This window comes from Lithobates pipiens, unplaced genomic scaffold (assembly GCF_037356315.1).
Source record: "Lithobates pipiens isolate NorthernLeopardFrog02 unplaced genomic scaffold, aLitPip1_a1.2 Scaffold_1, whole genome shotgun sequence".
Lineage (NCBI taxonomy): Eukaryota > Metazoa > Chordata > Amphibia > Anura > Ranidae > Lithobates > Lithobates pipiens.
Genome location: NW_027507685.1, coordinates 129,177,324 through 129,194,400, shown reverse-complemented (window position 1 = coordinate 129,194,400; position 17,077 = coordinate 129,177,324). Strand labels below are relative to the sequence as shown.

At 45.3% G+C, this 17,077-nt stretch overlaps 1 protein-coding gene across 2 annotated transcripts in view; it reads left to right on the top strand.

The window, feature by feature from the left end:
* Positions 1 to 300: 300 nt before the first annotated feature.
* Positions 301 to 17,077, top strand: part of TBC1D25 (TBC1 domain family member 25) — a 48,164-nt gene continuing 31,387 nt past the window's right edge. The window contains exons 1-4 of one of the 2 annotated variants that reach the window (XM_077476702.1): positions 407 to 495; positions 4,791 to 4,933; positions 10,906 to 11,015; positions 16,410 to 16,561. In XM_077476702.1, the coding sequence (XP_077332828.1) occupies positions 16,474 to 16,561 (88 nt within the window). In that variant the 5' untranslated portion in view covers positions 407 to 495; positions 4,791 to 4,933; positions 10,906 to 11,015; positions 16,410 to 16,473. Of the gene's footprint in view, positions 496 to 4,790; positions 4,934 to 10,905; positions 11,016 to 16,409; positions 16,562 to 17,077 lie in introns of both variants that reach the window. The other variant, XM_077476693.1, reaches the window with a different exon arrangement.

Here is a 17,077-nt window from a genome sequence, read left to right as displayed (position 1 = left end):
ATGTGATGGTGATCAGTATGTTGTACACACAATAGGGGGACTGAAGACCACACTGGAATGTGATGTGATCAGGGCTCTCTGTGTTATTGTCCTCCCTCGCCCAGCCCCCTCCTCCTCCACACACAGGGATCCTCACACATGTGAGCCACTGAAACGTCAAAACAATCCCCGGCCTGCATTCTCTTCTAACCAGCTCAAAGCTGTCCTCATTTGTCCCCGGTGCGCCGCCATTTTGTTGTGGATTAACCCATTCAAATCAATAGCCCTTAGTAGTCACCAAAATGGCGCAGAGCGGCGCCTGAGGCGGAGACGGTATGGGAGAGAGTTGGCGCTCTATGCTCCCAATGCTTGTGTTGTCTGTAGGTGGGGTGTGATGACATCAGAGTGCGGAGGGTGACAAGTGGGATGACGTCATTCCCGGATGTTCCCCGGACAGAAGAGGCTCAGGACATGGAGGAGGAAGAGGAGCGGGAAGTGGTGCGGGTCCGGGTCAGGGTGAGTCCGGCTGGCCGGGTCATGTGACTGGGCGCTGTATATAACTGGAACCCCCCTCCCCCCAATACACACATCTCCACCCATAATATATCACCCCTGTGTATTGTATACCCTCCTATATACTGTGTACAATCACCCCTGTGTATTGTATACCCTCCTATATACACATCACCCATAATATATCACCCCTGTGTATTGTATTCTCTCCTATATACTGTGTACACATCACCCATAATATACCACCTCTGTGTATTGTATATCCTCCTATATACAAATCACCCATAAATAATATATCACCCTTGTGTATTGTATACCCTCCTATATACAAATCATCCATAAATAATATATCACCCCTGTTTATTGTATACTCTCCTATATACTGTGTACACATCACCCATAACATACCACCCCTGTGTATTGTTTACCCTCCTATATACAAATCATCCATAAATAATATATCACCCCTGTGTATTGTATACTCTCCTATATACTGTGTACACATCACCCATAATATACCACCCCTGTGTATTGTATACCCTCCTATATACAAATCGCCCATAAATAATATATCACCCCTGTGTATTGTATACTCTCCTATATATTGTGTACACAATCACCCCTAATATATCACCCCTGTGTATTGTATACTCTCCTATATACTGTGTGCACACCCCCCTTATTATATCACCCCTGTGTATTGTATACCCTCCAATATACAGTGTACACATCTCCACCCATAATCTGTGTATTGTATACTCTCCTATATACTGTGTACACAGCTCCATCCATAATATAGCACCCCTGTACATTGTATACCCTCCTATATACTGAGTACACATCTCCACCCATAATTTGTACTCTGTGTATTGTATCCCCCTCCTCTGTACTGTACACACAGCTCCACCCTTAATCTGTACTCCCTGTGTATTGTATACCCCTCCTATATACTGTGTACACAGCTCTTCATAATATATCACCCCTGTACATTGTATACCCTGCTATATACTGTGTACACATCTCCACCCATAATGTATCACCCCTGTACATTGTATACCCTGCTATATACTGTGTGCACATCTCCACCCATAATTTGTACTCCTTGTGTATTGTACCCCCCTCCTCTGTAATGTGCACACAGTTCCACCCTTAATCTGTACTCCCTGTGTATTGTATACCCCTCCTATATACTATGCACTTTTGCTCCATCCATAATCTGTATCCCCCTCAGTACTATGTACAGGGCTCCGCCCTTAATCTGTACTCCCTGTGTATTGTATTCCCTCCTCTGCACTGTGTACACACCTCCACCGATGATCTGTTCCCCTGTGTATTGTATCCCCTCTCTGTATTGTGTGTACAGTTCCACTCATAATCTATCACTAGTGTTGGGCGAACAGGCCAAGCAAAAGATCAGCCTGAACATTGCTCGTTCACCTGTTTGAACACCCAGATGGGCGCTTGGTGGAATGTTTGCCCCTTGAGCGCCCCACAATGCACTGCGTACCGCATTCTAAGCCCTGATTGGGAAAAGCTTTGCCCAATCAGGGCATAGTGTATAGCTGGATGTTAGGAAGTGGGGCGGGAAGCCAGCCACTGCGTCTTTAAAGAGGAACTGCAGTCTGCTCACATAATTTGTAATAAAAACATCTTTGCCATTCTGAAGCTTCCCTGCAACCACTTTGCATATTATTTTATATATTCTGTACTTGCTAAATATGCTGCTGAAGCTGCTGCCTATTCAGTTCCTGGATTTACAGAGTCACACCTCTACAGCCCTGCAGCTTTTATTGGCCCTCTTATGGCTCACCTCCCCCTTCCCTTCCTGGCAAACTGACAAGAGTGAGAGAGAGAGAGCTGTGCATGATGTCATAAGTGGGCTGAATAAGGTATTTACTGGCAGAAAAAAAATGGGCAGAAGATTTAATAGATGGAAAGTTGAAAAAATTACTTAACCACTTGCTTACTGGGCACAATTTTCAGCTTTCAGTGCTGACGCAATTTGAATGACAATTGCGCGGCCATACAACACTGTACCCAAATGAATTTTTTTTCCCACAAATAGAGCTTTCTTTTGGTGGTTCTGCTGGGATTTTCATTTTTTGCTAAACAAACAAAAAAAGATGGAAAATTTTGAAAAAAAAAAATCATGTTTCGTAGTTCGTTATAAACTTTTGCAAACAGGTAATTTTTCTCCTTCATTGATATGCGCTGATGAGGCGGCGCTGGTGGGCACTGATAGGATACACTGGTGGCCACTGATAGGATGTATTGATGGGCACACATAAGGCGGCATGGATGGGCACTGATGGGTACCACTGATAGATGGCACTGATGGGCACTGGTAGGTGACACTGATGGGCACTGATTAGTGCTGCCATCTTTGAGGCACTGATGGGTGGCATTGTGGGCACTGATGGGTGGCGCTTGTGGGCACTGGTAGGCGGCACTGGCAGGGGGCACAGGTGGGTACTAAGGATGTGCAGCAGCTATCTGCATGTCTATGACTCGCTGGATCACAGAGCGCGCCACGCACGCCCTGCAGAGGGCGCACAGGCCGCTTGGGACGGCATTCCGGCAAAGCAGGTCCGTGCTGTAGCCGTCATTCGCCTATAACGAAGATCTGTAGAGGTTAAGGTCCGCTTTAACAGCGGATCAAGGGGCCCCAAGATCGTGCCCCCCCCCCCATGTGAATGAGTATGGGGTACATTAGAAAGTAATAAAAACACAGACAGAAGAATATAAAAACAATGTCCCCCAACTTTTTTAGAACCATTGTCAAACATGACGCCTGCTGCCACCGCCGGACCGGAAAAAAAAAGAAAATCGCATGCATTGGTCGGCAATGTCACATGGGGCGCCACCACCAGGTGACGTTGCTAAGTGACCCCACCCCTTACCTATATAAGAACTGTCAAACGGCTGAGCCTGCAGTCAACAGTTAGTCTTCGTCGTGGGCGGAGATTTATTTCTTTTTTGCGTGCGGCGGGTGTCATGATTGACAATGGTTCTTCGTCAGGGGACATCGTTTTTGACAATGCCTTTATTAAAAATAAAAACAAATGTGTGTTGTGTGTTTTTTTTGTTTTTGTTTTTTTTTTTTTTTTCTTTGTGACACTTTTTTTTTTGTGAATGGGTAGGGGTGCTATGTATCCCATACTCATTTACATAGGATAGGGGGCAGGATCTGATAAGCCCCCTGCCTGCAGACCCCCACAACCATAGCCTAGGGTTGTCAGAAACATACCCTTGTCCCCATCAACATGAGGAAACCCTTTTTCATACCTGGCCATGGAGTACCTCTCTCTTCTAATCTCTTCACAACACTGGGTGCCCGTCACACTGCCCTCCATATATTTACTTTCTGTACAACCCAATCTTTTCTACCCCCTCCCCATCCAACCCACTTACTGTAGATCTTTCTGTGTCCCTAATACCATTTATAACTTTGGAAACCTGCCAGGCTCACCTTCTGTATATACAATCAGATTATCTAGAGCAGCCTTTCTCAACCATTTCAACACAGAGGAACCCTTGAAATAACTTTCTGATTTCAGGGAACCCCTGCTGGAAATGAATATATCTACAACTGGTGATGGTCAGGAGGAAGAATGCTCCTTACACTTGTGGTCATTGGGAAGAAATACCCCCTTACAGATAGCCAAAAAGATCAGTGGTGTCAGCAGGAACTTATCTGTGAGGCAGAGATTGCTCATAGCTCAAGGAACGCCAAGCAATCGGAGTCTAGACTTCCATGGAACCCTGGTTGAGAGCCTGATCTATGGCATATCACCCTGTATACCCTGACAAACTCAAAAGGATCTTTAACAGACATGGTGTCCCTGTGTCCTTCAAGCCCAGCAATACATGGAGACAGAAGGTTGTACACCCAGAAGACCCAAACACAATTGTAGTGAGGAGTGCAATGACCTGTAGGCTGGGGAGACGAGGCAACCTCTCCACAAACAAGTGGCCCAGCATAGGAGTGCAAGCTCTGGTGGCCAAGACTTGTCAGTCTTCCTACACCTTGAAGTCCTACTAAACCCAAACACAAAAATGTAATATTTTCCAGCTTACTGCAATATATTATGTTATGGCTGCATTAGTTGTTTTTTTTTTCCTTTATTGTTACAGTTAATGATCCAGCCAGTAAGGCTGTTATTTTTCAGCTTCCTTTTCTTTAAAAAAAAAAAGTTTGCAGGCAAACAGGCAGGCTTTTTAAAACAGAAGAGACTGTGTTTCTTCTGCATGAAATTATTGTTACCTGCTTACTGAGATGCATGCTTATATGCCGATAGAATGAACTCCTGAACATGCGCGGGAGTGACATCATCTTAACCCGTCCAATCAAAATGGCGAAGACTGAAAGCTGGAAGAAGACTGCTCAAAGCTGTCAGGGGCTGGCGAGGGAGCCTCTGGACACCACAGTGATGAAGTGGAGGTGAGTATAGTTCCACCTTTACAGACCACGTTAAGACAAACCATTTACCGCTGACAGGGGTTGTTACAATTATCAGCTTTTATTTATTTGTGTAGAACCTTTATCCAAGGAAAAACTGTTGCTTTAACTGCTTAGGAAGAGTTAGTTGGGTTTCAGCTTTTATTTGTTGGTCAAGTCCATCTAAATCTACTAGTACGTCTTACACGTCTTCTACGGATTGACAATGCTGCTGTCTAGGAGGTGTGTCACTGGCCAGATCACCAGCTAAATGGAAAAACACAAAAAAAACCGAATGCAGCCAACACTAAAGTAGGACCATTAAAGTACAACTAAAGGCAACTTGTTATTTTAATTTTGGTTAGAGTAGCTAAGGATTATACAGTTGTGCTCATAAGTTTACATACCCTGTCAGAATTTGATTTCTTGGCAATTTTTCAGAGAATATGAATGATAACACAAAAACATTTTTCACTCATGGTTAGTGTTTGGCTGAACCCATTTATTATCAATTAACTGTGTTTACTCTTTTTAAATCGTAATGATAACAGAAACTACCCAAATGACCCTGATCAAAAGTTTACATACCCCAGTTCTTAAAGCGGGAGTCCGCCGTTTTTTTTTTTTTCTTTTTTAAAGCCAGCAGCTACAAATACTGCAGCTGCTGACTTTTAAAATAATGACACTTACCCGCCCAGCGCGCCCGCGATGTCGGCACCCGAAGCCGATCTCTCGATCGTCTCTCGGGTGCTGCCGCCGCCATCTTGGGTATGGGAATCAGGAAGTGGAGCCTTTCGGCTTCATTTCCCGGTTCCTTACTGCGCATGCGCGAGTCGCGCTGCGCAATAAGGATGGTCCCCGCTGTCTCTGGGATCCATGTGTTTCCCAACAGGCAGCGGGGGACCTTTGGAAAGGGGCGTAGATTCTGCGGAAAGGGGCGTGGCTTCTGCATAATCTATGCCGGAAGTGGGTGCAGATACCTGTACTGTACAGGTACCTGCACCCCCTCCCCCCTGAAAGGTGCCAATTGTGGCGCCGGAGGGGGGGAGGGTTCCAATGAGCGGAAGGTCCACTTTAGGGTGGACGTCCGCTTTAATACCGTATATTTCCCCCTTTAACATCACTGACAGCTTGTAGTCTTTTGTGGTATTTGTGGACGAGGCTCTTTATCTTCTCAGATGGTAAAGCTGCCCATTCCTCTTGGCAAAAAGCCTCCAGTTCCAGTAAATTCTTGGGCTGTCTTTCATGAACTGCATGTTTGAGATCTCCACAGAGTGGCTCAATGATATTGAGGTCAGGAGATTGAGATGGCCACTACAGAACCTTCACTTTATGAGCACAACTGTAACCCCTGTCAGTTTTGCCATCTTTATTCCGTTTGGGAGATATCCTTTCGCTTCCTTTTTCTTACAGCCACAGCTTATCACAGGTCAGGGTAAGACTCCATTCGCACAGGGGCAACACGACTTCCAGCACGACTTTTGGAGGCAACTTCGACATGACTTGAGTATGAATAACAGAGCGACTTGGAGTGACTTCAACACGACTTGGGGTGACTTACAACACGACTTTAAGTCGCCCCAGGCCAGGCGACTTTGGCCGTGGCCAGTCAGAGAATAATCGGCTCTCGAGGGGGAACTCCACGCCAAATTTTTAATAAAAAAAACCGGCATGGATTCCCCCTCCTGGAGCATACCAGGCCCTTAGGTCTGGTATGAATTTTAAGGGGAACCCCCCTACACTGAAAAAACTGCGTGGGGGTCCCCCAAAATCCATACCAGACCCTTATTCGAGCATGCAGCTTGGCTGGTCAAGAAAGGGGGAGGGGACGAGCGAGCGCTCCCAGCCCTACTGAACCGTATCAGGCCACGTGCCCTCAACATGGGGGGGTGGGTGCTTTGGGGAAGGGGGGGCAGCCTGCGGCCCCCCCCCCACCCCAAAGCACCTTGTCCCCATGTTGATGAGGACAAGGGCCTCTTCCCGACAACCCTGGCCATTGGTTGTTGGGGTCTGCGGGCGGGGGCTTATCGGAATCCGGGAGCCCCCTATAATAAGGGGGCCCCCAGATCCTGAATGAGTAAGGGGTACATCGTACTCATTCACCTGGGGAAAAAAGTGTCAATAGAAAAACACAACACAGGTTATTAAAGTAAAGTAATTCTGACTTCTCAGCTCTGTTCAGCCTCTTCTCCCAGTGTCCGGCCTCTTCTCCCACTCTCCGGCATTGTCTTCTCCTGGGCTCCTCCGCTATCTTCTTGCAGCTCTTTTTCTAGCGGAGTAGCCTGGTCTCCTCCATCCTCCTTCTCTCTTCTTTCTTCTTTCAAAGCTCTCTTCCGCTGTAATGGCTTGTGTGACGTGTGCAGTGACTTATATAGGTATGGGGCGTGGTCACCGGGTGATGTCACTCGGTAACCCTGCCCATTAAGACGTCACAGTCCCAGCATGCCCCGTGACTTGGCGTCGTAAGGGGCGGGGTCACCATGTGACATCACCCGGTGACCACATCCATATCTATATAAGTCGCTGCGCACGTTGCACAAGCCATTACAGCGGAAGAGGGCGGCGTGTCAACATCGGAAGAGACCGGGCTCCTCCGCTAGTAAAACAGCTGCAAGAAGATAGCGGAGGAGCCCGGGAGAAGAGGCCGAACAGAGAGAAGTCGGAAGAAGACCCCCGGAGCTGATTAATAAATTACTTTAAAAACCTGTGTTGTGTGTTTTGTTTTGTTTTTCCCCCAGGTGAATGGGTAGGGGTACGATATACCCCTTACTCATTCACATAGGGTGGGGGGCCGGGATCTGGGGGCCCCCAGAAGCACTGCATGTAGACTACTACTAGTACCACCTTGTATACTGTTTCCAACCCATTAATTGTTTATTCTTCTCTTCTATATTGTTTATCCTCATCCTTTGTTCCCCCGATACTATCATAACACTGAGCACCCCATCTTTAAAATGCCTACAGTATTCACTGATGTACCCTTTCCAGCCTTCACCTAAAATCAATGTCCATTGTATACCCACCGTCCTGCTATGTGTGCTTACTTTACCATCCTGTGTGTCCTGCCTGCTCATAGGGTATTGGCTGCGCACCCCTTTTGCACATAAATTCTGCACAATTATGTGTAATATGTCACCTCTACCCAGACTGAGCATATCACTGCATTGCATCACATACAGCCTCCTCTACATTGTATATATTACCCATTGTGCTGTACATCTGCCATTCCATAATGGTAGATGTCAGTAGTACGTACATTTGACTTGTCTTACAAGCAGCACTAAGAAATGTAGGGGCAATACTGGCAGCCAATCCAATGCAAATGTGCTGACAAGGGCAAAACTGATGGCAGCAGAGATGACCTCATCAGCATCCTGCTGCTCCTTCACTGTACAGTGTAAAACAGGCTGGGGGTGGAGAGATGATGACCCTATGTTCCTTGAAGTGATTTGTAAACTTTAAAATAACAAATGTGTCATACTCTGCTCTGTGTAATAGTTTTGCACAGAACAGGCCTGATCCTCCTCCTCCTGGCTCCATCCCCCCCTCTCCGGGCCACTTGCTGTGGGGCACTCGTGCATGCTCACACCCCGTGACTCGATCCTATCCCCCCTTTTTACTGCTCATGGCTCCTGCTTCTGTATCTGAGCCAATGAAGAGGCAGAGAGTGGAGAAAGCCTATGTTCTTGTGCATGTTGCTGGATCGAGAACAGGCTCAGGTAAGTATAAAGTGATTAGGGAGGCTTGGACTGGAGGGATCTGCAGCATAGAAGGGTTTTCACCTTAATTCAGAGAGTGCATTAAGGTAAAAATCCTTAAGCCTTTAGAGCCAATTTAAATATGTTAATGCAGGGCTTGACTAATCCCAGGTCACCGTTTCGATTAGAAATTGCATCCTGGCACCCAGGCTTTTGTCAGCCCATTCACTGCTGGCACCACTTGTGAGCACAACTTGCCAGAGCACAGGAGTCGCCAATTGTCGCAAATGTCCAGTCAAGACCATCCTCCTTCAACCCTATTGCCCATCTCCTTATTGTCTTCTTTTTCTCTTTCTCTCACAAGCAAGGCTCGCCTCTGTGTTCGGACAGGTCTTGGCGGCTGTCTGTCAGGTGGCTGGTCTCTCGCTGCCTCTGCTTTTGGCTTGGCAGGCTGTGACTGGTCTGAACGGCAGCAGCTCAAAGCTCTGTCTGTGGATTGTTGTGGCTGACCTTGGTCGTGGTCATCGCTGGTGGTGGGTTGTGTCTTTCCGGGCCTGGAACGTGACGCTGTATGAGAGGCGTCATTCTGATGAGAGCACCGTGTGTCAGGAGGATGGTGTGACTGGTTTAGCTCCATGTCAACTCCATTCATCGCTCCCCTCATTTCCTCTGTTTATTTCTTTTTTGGATACCTTTTGTGGAACAGGTTAGAGCACCAGTTTTACACCGACTTCTACACTAAGCCTAATGACAATAATCACTTGCTGCTTTAGATTAGTTTTCGGCCACAACTTGTGTTTAAGGCTGCTGTTGGGAGTCCACTACTGAGGGTGTCTCAGATTGTTTCAGACACCCATACGTGATCTCCGGCTCAAGGAGATGCAACAACGTTTTTTTACAAAGGAATTATCCCAGATCATCGATCAGAAGCTCAAAAGGGGAACTCCAGAACCCACATGCCAAAGTTCGAGGGCTGTAGGCTTAAACAAACTCCTTTTCTATACAGATCAATGTCCATAGACCTTTTGGGGTAATTTAAGAAACATTGACCTGTTCTTCAGGAGGCATATCCAGATATCCCTAAATTCCAACATTATCTGATTCAGGCGTTCAAAGTTTATGGGACTGGTTAGTCTGAGCAGAATTCCAAAAAGAAAGGACACCCTTTTTAGGACCTAAGCGCTGCGGTTCCTATCTCTGTTTAGGATGTATTCAATACTCTCTTCCTATCAAGGGGGGTGCGTTTGTACATCTCAATACTGGGTAATCATTCTGCATATGAAATAATTTTTCCTGTCTTTATGATTTATGTGATGATATGTCCCTGTAATCCCATCTATGTGGATGAAATCACACAAAGGATAAAAAAATAAAAATAAAAAAAGGGAGAGATTTGTCCAACATCGCTGTTTGATCCGGGAGTGACAGCATAATCTTCTTGTTTCTAGACATGCCACCCAATTGGGACATAAAGATGGTGATCTTAGGTTCACAATTGATGGAATGCCCTAGTCTAGGAAAGGTGGTGACAGACCTTTGTCACTTAGGAGAAAAGAGGTGTGGTGGACTGACTGCCTTTCATCACTCTGGATTGAATAAAGATTTCAATTACAATTTATTTTTATAGACGTTGGTATTGGCTTTTATAATAAGATCTTACTAAAGTCTTTTCAATGGACTAGTTGTGGTTTAAAACAGTGGCCTCCAAACTGTGGCCCTTTGCTTGCCTTTATGTGGCCCTTTGGGACACTATTCTCCCCACTGACACCAACAATGGGGCATAATTTCTGATACTGACACCAGCAATGGAGCACTATTTACTTTTACTCCCATGGACGCCACAATGTTTTCTGGTAACAATGATGGGGCACTATTCCTCCTCCTGAAACAAACGATAGGACACTCTTTACTCTCACTGACGCCAAGATGCTTTCTACTCCCATTATCCACAGTCAGGCCTCCTAAAGTCTGAATGACCGCAAACTGCCCCTTTGTTTAGAAAGTTTGGACACCCTTTGTTTAGAATAATATTCTCTGTTACATTCGATCTTGGTCCTTTCTGGAATTGAATTGTGTGTGTATAGCAGTGTTTGGAGCCCACGTGACTGGTTAAAGCTATAGATATTGGTGCTGGTGTGTCTTCCCTGTTTGGATGCTTATAGAGTATATATAATTCTTATCTGCCTGGAGTACCACAATCATTTCTGTTTCCCGATGTTTCCTGCATTTTATATATTTGCTTTGCCTGGCATTTGTTTCCCTTTTTTTTCCCTATAGAAATGCGAAGGTGTCCTGCAGCCAGAGTCCCGGTCATTTGCCGTGGACCCCCAGATCACCTCCCTGGATGTTCTTCAGCATATTTTGACTCGGGCCTTTGATTTAAATGGGTGAGTGCATCATTGTTGACCATGTGACCTTCTGAATCTAATTCTTAATTTAACTATTGTGTTTACAGAAAAGTTTTATCTTAAAGTGATTGTAAAGCTCAGATATGAAGTATCTCAGCATATCCATCTATAGTGTGTACTTGTCTCAAAGGGGTTGAGTGCAAAATCTGGTGTATCTGTACATGGTAGCCAATCGGCTTCTAACTTCAGCTTGTTCAATTAATCTATGACACAAAAACCTGGACGCTGATTGGTTTCTATGCAGAGCTGTACCAGATTTTGCACTCTCCCGTCTTAAGTAAATCAACCCCTAAGTGTCATTTCTGTCTGCTGCTTTTTTCCTCTGCTATCAGTATGACTGACTTGTGACAGGTTTTCCTGACACAGAGAGAAAAAAGGTGACAGTGGAGGGACTCCCAGCTGATTGACAGCCTCAGCTCTGTTCCTGTGCCCTCTCTCCCCCCTCTGATCAGCTCTAACGCTCCATTCACAACAATGCGTTTTATTTTTATTTTTTTGTTTATTTATTTATTTATTTTTTTCATGCAAATTATTTTTTTTCTAACATCGATTCCTATGGAATACATTCCCATCAATGCATTTTTGTGCATTTTTGGGAAGGATCAGGCAGGGACATTTTTAAAGTCAAAACTATGCTTTTTTTTTTTTTTTTTTTTGGTTCAATAGACTTCAATGGAGAAGCTGCAGAAAAGCATGTAGTGCATTGTGGTAAAAAAAAAAAAAAAAAAAAAGTACTGCAGAAATGCTCAAAAGCAAACTTCATTGATGTGAATTGAGCCTTAAAGCTTTCCTCGCTGAGCTCTGCACCCCCTTTTTTTCTGAATGCTCACCAAGCTTTAAAAATGTTGGACTTTGAACAGATGTGGAGAAGAGAACACTGCAGATAAAGGGCTACAACTAATGTAGGAGGATCCGTTTTATCTCTGTGTACCACCTAAAGCCAGACACTTCACTGGGTATATGTGAAGGTTTACAATCACTTTAAAGCGGGAGTCCGCTGGGAGTCCGCGTTTTTTTTTTTTTTTTTTTTTAAAGCCAGCAGCTACAAATACTGCAGCTGCTGACTTTTAAAATAATGACACTTACCCGCCCAGCGCGCCCGCGATGTCGGCACCCGAAGCCGATCTCTCGATCGGCTCTCGGGTGCTGCCGCCGCCATCTTGGGTATGGGAATCAGGAAGTGGAGCCTTTCGGCTTCATTTCCCGGTTCCCTACTGCGAGTCGCGCTGCGCACTAAGGATGGTCCCCGCTGTCTCCGGGATCCCTGTGTTTCCCAGCAGGCAGCGGGGGACTTTCGGAAAGGGGCGTCGATTCTGTGGAAAGGGGCGTACCTTCTGCATAATCTACGCCGGAAGTGGGTGCAGATACCTGTACTGTACAGGTTCCTGCACCCCCTTCCCCCCTGAAAGGTGCCAATTATGGCGCCGGAGGGGGGGGAGGATTCCAATGAGCGGAAGGTCCTCCGCTTTAACTCCAGCTTTCCTATCGCTTTGAATAGTAATTTTCCTTCATTAACAGATGCTCCAGCTCATCTGCAAACCTCTCCACTTCAGCCATACAGTTGAAGCTTTGTAATCATGGACAAAAATACAAAGCTTCCTGTGAAGCACTTGGCCTGACAAAAACTCATACTTGAAAGTTATCAGATGTAGCACTGACCCCCGAAGGAGCGGCTGTTTTTTTGGGCTTACCGTTTACCTTCTCCACCTCGTAGCTTGTTTGTTCTTGTCTAGGGGTTCCCGAGATTGATAGCCCAATAACTGCAGAGACCGAAACTTGAATTCCTTTAGGAATTTTTTATTTTCTTAAAACGTGGAACAGAAACACAGTCTCTCAATTGAGAATAGAGGGTATAGGCATGGAAGCTCAGGCACTTTGGAAACTGCTGACACTTAATGAATGTCTCTCTCTAGGTAATCCAGGGAATAGCCACTCGCAACTGGATATTTCAACTATCGGATAAATCCTGATTTATGGTTTTAGCAGCCGACAAATGATTCAAACTTAGCAAAGTCTCTGCCACAGACTTGGTGGCAAAACTTTAGATGAACACCGAAAGTCTCTCACAAGAACTTAGTTGTAACCGAAGGCTGAAATTAGGAACTTTCTTACAGTACCAGTATCTTGCAGCCGGTACGGTGCTACTATAAGAAATGTGGATTCAATTAGTGTCCCTACAGCTCAGCCTCCAGGCTCTTTCCGAGCAGCCAGCCTCGTGCATGGCCCTCTTCCAAAGAATCCTCCCCTGGTTGCATGTTGAGTTGCTGGGCCTCTCCAAAACCCAAGACAGCACTGGACCACTTCAGAATCCTCCCTCCAGTTACTGTGCCTTGGACTAGCCAGTTCCGAGACTCGGAAACGGATGCATCCGCACCCCAGGCCACGAGGGCCACTGGGGGCTGGTCAGGAGGACCAGGACCATGGAGTCTGAACATACTTCTGGACCGAAATCCAGAACCACATGACTTCAGCATCTTAAGTACCCTCTCCTGGAATACACAGCGAGACAACGCACCCACTGATTGGCTCAGAGAAAGAGATTGGTACCCAATGCGTCCAGCCAGACTGTGTTCCAATGCCTGTCAAAGGTGCTACATACACCTATGACCAGGCAGAACATTAGTGCAGCCCAGCTGAACTGATGCCAAAAGCACAATTTATAGCAATTAACCCTAAGACTCAACTATAGTCTTAGGAAAGAACAGAATTTACAGACATAGCACGTACTCTTCAGGAGTACCGGCGCTACACGGGTAATCCTCAAAATGAGGATGCATTCACCAAAGTGATAAGTGGCCCTGACCGGCTGTACAGAAGAGCTACTACAGTAAGTTTCAGGACTAGCAATCTGGGTCTACTTGTTAGCATGACCATTTCTCTAAGGCTATAAGCTCATAGGTATCAACCACTAGGCACCCAAAAAATTAAAAAATAAGAATAATTATCAAGTGACATTAGAGCAAGTTGTTGGTCACGTGTATTTCCAGAACATGGTGAAGTATAACATTAGCATCTAGAATGGATTCTGACACCCAACCCGAGGGGTCTCAATCCTGAGAAAATAGTACAATTGGGGAAGTTGTACAGTCCCCCCTCAGCATCCTATCAAAACATCAATATTGTATAAGAGAACCAAAAACATGGAGGCAAGAACTGGGGGGGGGGGGGGGGGGGGTGGTTTGTGGGAGAGAAGTAGGAGAAGATCAGAGTAGAGTAAAACCCCTTAGCCGGGCCTCCCCTCGCAAGGTGTCCCAGTGTCTAGGGACATATGCAATCCAGGGGTTTCACACTCTCAAACCTAGCTTGTTTATCTCTGCAAATGCTGGTCAATTTTTCAGTGATCATAATCTAGGATATTTTATGTTTCACCAATGTGACTTCAATCACTGAGGATTTCCACGCTCACTCTATGGTTATTTTAGCTGCCAGAAAAATATAATTGTTTGAAAGATATATCCGGGGATCTCTTCCAAAGGGTCAGAAAACAGCGCTGTTTTGGCACCTCTGGGGATTTTCTTTCCCATCTTAAACTGATGTTTTAAATCTACCTTTTTATTAACTAGTTATCTAATATTTTTATTTTAGAAATAAATATTTACTACAATGGGCACCGATGACACTAATGTTGTGGCGTATTGTGGGTTTTCTAAAGGGAGAGCAGTAGTAGCTGTTTGCTGTCGGACTCTCTCGTTCTTATTGATAGTCTGTTTGGAACTGTACAGAGGAATCATTCTTTTTGACGCATCCAGATTTGTGTATTAGAGGTTAAATCTGGTAAATATCATGAGACTCGGAGATCAAATAATAAAAAAGGAAAAATGAAAAACTTTTGCCAATTCTCAGAAGGGTAACATATGCTGGCCGTACGAAAAAAATGTCTTCCTTCAAAAAAATGTTTTAATTTTTAAGAATCATTTGATTTTCTAATCGTAAGTGCGGTCAAATTGATGTTCATTTTCTACCACAGTGACGGGGAAATATAGAATAGAAAACTTCTTGGTCAAAAGAATTTTCAGATAGTGTAAATTTTTTTTTCTTTTTGTTTTTTTTTAAAACGACAAACCTGTTCTACTTGCCTGCTCTGTGTAATGGCTTTGCACAGAGCAGCCCCAGATCCTCCTCTTCTATGGTCCACCACCTACGCTTCTGGCTCCCCCTGCCTTCAGAGTGCCGCTATAGCAGAGACGACGAAGCAAGCTGCAAAGAATAGTATAGAGTGCCCCAATAGCAAGGTAAAAAATACAAATACCTTTAGAACCACTTGCTTCCTGCCAGAACTACATGATCCATGAGGCATTGCTCCTCACACATTCACCAGTTCTGAGGCACTTATTGACATGTATAGACGGTGTACTGAGCTGCACTGTATTTCCTGTATACAGGCCAACTAATCGGCTGGCTGATTAATCGATTATGAAAATAGGTGTCAACTATTTTTTTTAATCGATTCGTTGTCTCTGCCCTAAAAACATCGCATTCGGACTGAACTCGCACAGACCTCTTCCTTTTTTTTTTTTTTTTTTTTTTTGTTGTTCCCAACAGAATAGAAATGCATGGGTGTGAACACCCATGAGATCCAATTTATGTCCAAACTGACAGTTCACGGTACAGTATGCGAGCAGAAATGGGGGTGTCATTAACAATGTATTGACACTCCCAGAAGTACGCATATGGTAGTGTGAACTGCAGAGCAAGTCGGGTGTGATGCGGGAAGTGGATTTGCAGGGTTCCCGCATCGCATAAGTGTGAATCAAGCCTAATGGACCTCTCCTAACATCAGATGAGCTTACCCAGGAAAAATAGGAGCACTGACTAATAGCTGGAATATGTACATATGGGAGTATTTATCTGTCTAAAAAAATATACTTAAAAGGGGTTGTAAACCCTCGCTTTAAAAAAAAAAAAGTCATAACTCCACCGTGCAGTTCGTTTTGCACAGAGTGTCCCCGAACCTCCTCTCCTGGGGTCCCTCAGCTGCGCACCTGGCTCCTTTCTGCATCGAATGTCCACATTGGAGAAGCGCTCTTCTTGGTGGACACTCGTGTGGGCGCGCTTCACACAGAATGCAGGACAGCTATCAATCTATCCAATCAGGACACGAGGCACCAGATAGAGCTGGTGTGCTAGTTCCTGGCCAGCGAAGGATCAGGGTCAGGTAAGTATAATGGGGGGGGGTGGCTGCAGCACCACAGGAAGTTTTTCACCTTGATGCATAGAATGCATTAAGGTGAAAAACCATGAGGGTTTACAGCCCCTTTAAGTCCTGGATGTAGTTTTTATACAAACCTGCTATACTTTCCTTTCAGTGGAGTAGAAAGCAACTTGTGCTGTCCGCTCGTCTTTCCTGATCTCTCCTGATCTGTTTCTCCGCAGGAAGAACTTTGGGATCAGTTACCTGGGCCGTGACAAGCAGGGACATGAAAACTACCTGTCGCTCATGTCTGACTGGGACCTGGGAGCGGCATTTGCCAGTGCCTCCAAACCATACCTGCAGCTGAAGCTGGACATCAAGCCATCTGAAGACAGTAAGCATCTGGGCTTGAGTGGAGGCCAGGACTCCAAAAGAATAGTAGTGCTAGAAGAAGCTAGCCTTTTATGCAGAGGTGTAGATTAAAGGATCAGTCCACCAAAAACAATATTTTGGTAGAAAGGTTCACTAGTTCACCTATCTCTTGAGGACTAAAGGTAAAATCTCCCTACCATAGTTCCTGGGTTTTCACCCACCCACCTTACCATCTCATTTTCTGCAACCGTGGGCATTCGCATTCCCCATACTGTATTATCTAGTAATACAAATTAAAAATCCAGTAAGAGGAATTTTATGATAACTGTCACAGCAGACCTGCACAACTGGAGATGCCAACAAGGAGAGGCCACTAACAAAGTACCTGAGATATACAAGTAACTGTTTAAGCCCTGGTTCACACTGGTGCGGCATTGAAAACGTGCTACTTTAGCGCAATTTCGCAGCTGCAGATCAGTACGATTTGGACCCGCGACTTCATTTAACAGAAGTCTATGTGAGTCACAATGAAATCCAC